This window comes from Limulus polyphemus, unplaced genomic scaffold, assembly GCF_000517525.1.
Source record: "Limulus polyphemus unplaced genomic scaffold, Limulus_polyphemus-2.1.2 Scaffold583, whole genome shotgun sequence".
NCBI classification, from domain to species: Eukaryota; Metazoa; Arthropoda; class Merostomata; order Xiphosura; family Limulidae; genus Limulus; species Limulus polyphemus.
The window spans coordinates 184,481-191,020 of NW_013666193.1; the positions used below are offsets into that span (position 1 = coordinate 184,481).

Here is a 6,540-nt window from a genome sequence, read left to right on the forward strand (position 1 = left end):
CAGCTAGAACCAAGCCTATTTAAAATATTTTGTTCTCTTTTTCTTTTGTCTACGTAATTCAGCATAAACAAATAGGGGCCTTTATCATTATAATCAAGCTCAATTTTCCATCATTTTCAATTCAACACTCCTCAAACAGAGCACATGTAGGATGATTGTGTAAATCTCTATGAATTTTAAGCTATGAATGTTTTGAAATTTTGATGTGAATATTAAAAAAGTACTTCCTTTTATCTTAGATTTTTTTTTTAGTGTGTGACTAAAGTCGTATAAATTTATCCAACAAAGTTATTTTTTTCAGTAAAACTATAACTGCTGTGTAGGTGTTCTAGTAATGGCATGCTAATTTTATGATTTATAATCAGTGTCATAAAGTAGTATTTGTTTTCCTAAAAATATGGGGTAATTTTAGTACTCTTGTGGAAATTTGTAGGAAAAAGCCAATAGAATGCTATTTATCCTATTTTGAGCTTGTTAGGTTTCATACTACATTGTTTATATCATACATATTCGTATACAACATTTAAGAATTAAAAAAGTAAATCCTAAGTTACTGTACATGAAAATATCTACCATATTAAATTAAGGGCAGTTTGAAAATTTCTTTAAAAGAATTGAAAATAAGCTGAAAATAGGAAAATTAGTCCCATGTGAAAATAATGAGTTAGTTGAATGTAATCAATTGATGAACCCAACAATTAATTACTTAGCAAATTCCACTAATCATTCAGCTCTACATTCACAAAAAGAATATTTTGTTTAGTATCTAACACTTAATTGTCTACTTTCTTCATAACATTCTGAACTGAAACATCATTAAATTCTAGTTCTCTGTAATTTGGTTAACGAACACATGTAGTAATACAAAAGAAAGATTGATATAGACTCATGATGCATCTCTATCTCTGTTTGACAGTTGACTATTGTGTTTCATCATTTCATGATATAGCAACATACATTTTTCTTTTAGGTGGTGCAGTATTTGCTTGAACATGGTGCTAATCCAACATTGCACAATTATAGTGGCATCAGTTCACTGAAATTGGCCATTACAAGTACAATCAAATCTTTGCTTCTGGATAGCTGTTCGTCAACATCAGTTGAAGACTCACTGCAGAGGGCTGCTTGGAAAGGAGATGCTGAACAAGTGGAGAAATTATTAATGAATTTTAGCTCCAAGACAACAAATACTCGTGTAAGTGTAAAAAATAAAGAATTAAATTTATTAATTCCTAAGACTTTTTGAATATTCAAATACATTTTAATTCACTAAATATATATATATATATATATAAGAAGTAATTTTATACAATTGAAAATAGTTTAAAATCTTAAATAATCTTTCATAAATTTATCATGTTAATCATGTTATTTCTATGTCATTCCATTTAACCTTTAAAGACATGATTTCACATAAAGTTGCTTCAATTGATATGTGTAAAATGTATAAATGTACTATAATGATTATATGATCATTTTTGACAGAATATTTCACTAGTCAGACAAATTTTAGCTGATTTGGTAACAAGTACCAGATGAATTTCTGAGTAATTAATTTATAAAATACCCAACCTCTTTGCTAGCTACTGAAAAGATTTGATGCTTGGGCTCTAAGAAGCACTACTTAAAATAATTAAGACATAATAGCAGTGTAATAGATCAGTGCCCAGTGATATCCCTGCTTCTTTATAACTTATTAAGAAAATGTGCAAGTATGGAGGATCCTATTGTAAACAAATTATACTGAATGGAAGTATAAAAACTATATGTAGCTTGCTTGATAGAGCTTATTAATGCTAAATGTAAGTCAAAAGCAGCTAAAGAAAGTTTTCCTTACAACCATGCCATGACCAATTTTTATTAAAAACTAGCAGAAATGCCACCCTACAGCCACTGTTTGTGCTAGTAATTACTAATCATAGTATTCATACTTGATTGAAAACAATTTAGAAAAAGTGAGCATTTTTTAAAAAAGGATTTTTCTGGGAAGTACTGCACAGTAAAAGTGTTCGTATTATGCTGATATAAACTGTATATATATTAAAAGTAGTACCCTTTATTGAAAAAATAACAGTTTTTAAAGTTTTTTACAACTACATTTTTTAGTGCTATATTTACAAATTACATCACTGAAGATATAATCAGACCCTCATGTCCAATCCTAGTGAAAGTTGTGTTCTTGTTGTAAGGAGAGTACTTTTATGTAAAATTATGTTTTACTATACAGAAATGGTTGTTGCACATACCACAGTTATTTTTCTGATTGTCTTGATTACCCAAAGTGTAAAATTTTTTTTATGGATATTTGTTTATGGTAGCATTCAATAGATGGTGCCACACTGCATTTATTATTTTAGTCAGTACAGTGATACATACATGTATACAATCTAGTCCATTATAATAAGATGATGAATGTATCAAAGAAAAAAAACTACATTGTTAACCTAAGTGATTTTTAGGAAGAAAATCTATACAGGTAAAACTGCCATTATAGGCTTAGCAGAGTGTTAGAAGCTGCCATTATAGGTTTAGCAGAGTGTTAGAAAAAATCAGTGTTTCTGTCTTTGTAAGTTCATAAGCAAGAGCAATGTAACAGGTAGCTCTAAACTGTAAGACATGCAGTGTGAATGCTTCACAGAGCAATTAGGATCCCTGCTACCAACCCAAATGCTCCTTTTCTGGCTCAATGGTAAGATTGAGGGCTTATAATGCTAAACATTAGGTTTCAATACTCATAGTGCTCATAGCACAGATAGCCCATTGCGTAGCATTGTGCTTAACAACACAGCCAAATTTAGTATAAGCCTGGAATGTGAGTACTCTTTTAACAAGACAAGGAGGACAATTTTTTATTTATTTTATAATAGAGTATACTGGACTCCAGACTCAATTAATTCAAAAGTTAGTCGTACAACCAACATTTTTGTTCCAAAGCATTTGATTACCTTCATGCTTGATCAGGATTGCCCAGTCTTAGCTTAATTAAAAGTCAAGATAATTTGCCAGTGTACATGGTAAAATTATGATCCCTATTGCCTATGTTGGATATGCAATTCATATGGGCTCAGTTCCTTGTATTTTATGATAATACATTTCATATAAACAAAGACTGCTCAAGTGATGAAATAGAAGTCCTGCTAATCAAACACCCAGATTCATATATTTTCACTCATTCCATTAATCTTAATAGTTTTTAATGTAGTGCTTTCACTCATATGAGAGAGCATAATTATCTCAAATTTGAAAGCTTATTATAAAAACTTTTAGATTCACTATGGCATATTTTTCTGTGCATTTTGGGACGTTTTATTAAGTTATATTCAAAATTTAATTGAACTATTTTCTAATCATGGTATATGAATAAACTTGGCATAAAAATGTGGCAAATAATTTGGATTTTGATATATGATTTAAGCTCTAAATTTTATAAGGCAATATTAAAAGAATTTCCTCTGTTGTGAGAATTGTGACATTTGCTCTCTAGGTATTCCATCTTCTCTAAATTTCATACTTCTCAGAGGGGTGGTAAATAAATCAATGTAAATTATTCATAATATTACCATTGCTCAGGCAAAGCATTATTTTCATAACATTCAATCTTATTTGGTTACAGAGCCATAAAATAGAAAATCAGACCCCTCTTGCCACTCCCACCTATTGCATTCTCTCTTTCAGAAATTGTCAGTAGCTCATTCTGATGTTTAATACTATATTATTTATAACAGAGAATTGTCTATTTCACTTCCAATTCAAACCTTATTCCCATAGGAAACACATCAATGAGCTTAGCTGAATTTTTAATAGTTCTTATTGCATAGTTAGAAAACCAGAAAGTTATAGGACCTTGTCTGCTTTTTGCATATTATCATTCTGTGTTATTTCGTGCATTATTTAGTGCTGTAGTACCTTTAGTATAAAAAAGTAGGGTTAAGTTTCATTGACAGTTGACAGCAAAAAAACAAAGACCACCCAGGTAAGTACTTTATTTCTTGTTTTTCATGTGTATTCTTTATTTATTATTATAAAAGTAATTAAAATTTAAAAATTAGAAATTGTTTAGGTTAGGTAAAATAAATAATAGTAAAAAATTGTCATGAAGTACATTCGCAAACAGTCTGTGCATTATGTAATTTAATAGCGTGACAATATTTGAGATGAATGGAAAATATGTATATACACACACACACAAATATACAGTTCAAAAGAAAGTATAGCATGGACTTTCTAATGAGTTGGATAATGTTAAATATTAAAATCTACAGGTTAATAAAGTTTCTGACTGCTTATTCATATTTATATTTAATATGTTCTAGATAAAAAAGGTAAACTTTTCCATTTAGTTTTATAGAGAATTATATATACATGTATTTTATACTATAAAGCATTTTATGACTGTCTGTGACAATAAATTTCCAACTTTTCAATCAGTGATCACCATGAAAGTTTTTAGAGGTTCTTGGATATGCTCCGGAGGGACTCTAAAACCCCCTTACTTTATTTATTTTACAAGTTTGACAGACATTTCAATTTTTCTTACTACTATCTTAATGCTACTTTCTGAATCTTGATTGCCTTGAAACTTTCAGGGGTTCTTGGGTATGGCCCAGACCTCCATTACACCTAGAAGTACAACTTAGGTAAAATGTTGAAAATAGTTTCAATGATATGAAGATATTGGCCAGTAGGGGTGAATATCTATAAGATTTTATGCCAGTATTTTGTATATGTGCTAATGAAACACACACAAAGGTATCTTTACTAGCATATTTGTAATTTAGATTTTTCAAAACTTAAACATTAATAGTTTGCAGTTGTTGTTATTTTCTTATTGTATTTCTATATTGGTTCTCAACGATGTTCTACCACCTTTGCAGTGAGATACTGCCAGGAGAAAGCTTTAAGATGGAGAATAGTTTAAAGGGAATGAGTCATGATAGTTTCGTTGTTTCTGACTGCTAATTTGATATAGTGTTTTTGCTAAATTTAAAGTGATAGAAGTTTCTGATTTTTATATATGTAGTGTGTAGTTGTTAGTATAAAAGTATAAATGTTAAGCAGAAAAATAAGTTACAAGTAATCATTTATTATCTATTAACTATTAAAGGCAAAACAATACTTATTGTATTAATATTTGCCCATAAAAATTAGGAAGAAATTTCCCAGTGCATAAATATTTAGAATTTTTGTTTATGTAATATTTTCAGATCCAAGATTCACAGCACAAAGTACAACATTGTGACAAAGAAGGTCTTGATATGTTGTTATTGGCAGCTCAGGATATACAGGTATTTGAGGAGCTTTATCAACAAGGGATAATTGAAGAATACTCTCCTACTGATGTAGTATGGAAGCTGTTACAGGCTGGTTGGTATGAAAGCTAGATCATGTAACAGAACAATTCTTGTTTTGTACTCCTTATACAATACTAATAAAATCAGAAAAAATTATGTATTAAAATGAGTAGGATTTTAACTTCAGTATATTTTTTTATTTTATAACAAATCTCTTTGTACATGTTGAACAATGAAAACTTTCTTTACAAATTATTGCAAAGGTGTATAGTTATGTAAAAGGCAGAAGAGAAAAAAACAAGATAACATAAGACCATTCAACCCACAAAATCACTCCTTTCTTTTGTGAAAAACCATATTACCATGTCTTTATTGAATGCATCTTTTACATCAAGAAACGTGTCCAGCAAAAGATTAAATTAATTAAAACTTAACAGTTTTTACTACATCAAGCAGAAATTAGTTTTTCTTGAAAACAAATCATATTTGTGCCTTCAGACCTTTTATTTTGAACCTCAAGTATCCAAATTTTTACTTTGATATAGTTCCATTTCTCAAACAGACCTCCAGTGAACATTCTATCCAAGCTCAAATATTATGATTGTTTGTATTGTATTTTTCAGTAAAAACAAATCTCAAGCCTTTAAAGCTTCTTATCTTAACTCAAGTTTTTAAAATTGAATAATGTTGTTTTGTGGGTAAAAATAAAATTGTAACAATTACAAAACCCTGATTTTGAACAACCTGTGCTATCCATTTATGTTACTGTTACTCATTAAAATCACTTTATTGCAATTCAGTTTTTCTACTCATGCCACAGTTTTTTGTATCAGTCTCTTTTAAATCTCAGAGTTCTCTCTGATTGTGATTCTTACATCCTGGTTAGATTGTTGTATTTCTGAGACTTAATATCATTAAATCAATACAACAAAGGGATGAGCTTGTGAGTTCAAGCTATTTTCTTAGCCATAAGCTTTCAAAAATTGTGAAAAGTTATACTTAGATAGCTGAATACTTATCTTTAATCTGAATTACTTTAACTCTTTCAGCCTGGGCTTAGTCCTTGGGACCAACCTCAAAACCATTTTGTGCTTGTTATAGTTTTCATGCTATAACTTTTAAATTAGTAAGCGAATATTAACTAAATTTGGCAATTTATCAGCAAACATTACAATGCTTTCATATGCAAAATATCTAATTTTTTTATTAAGTCTTAAGGTTTGTAAAGTAATATTTCTCTCATGCTTTT

The 6,540-nt window shown here is 29.4% G+C and overlaps 1 protein-coding gene across 1 annotated transcript in view; it reads left to right on the forward strand.

Moving 5' to 3' along the window:
• The window catches only part of LOC106459261, a 78,930-nt gene that overhangs the window by 19,634 nt on the left and 52,756 nt on the right, over positions 1-6,540 (forward strand). Inside the window, exons 6-7 of the mRNA XM_022385715.1 lie at positions 971-1,195; positions 5,205-5,368. Of these exons, the coding sequence (XP_022241423.1) occupies positions 971-1,195; positions 5,205-5,368 (389 nt within the window). The remainder of the gene's footprint in view (positions 1-970; positions 1,196-5,204; positions 5,369-6,540) is intronic.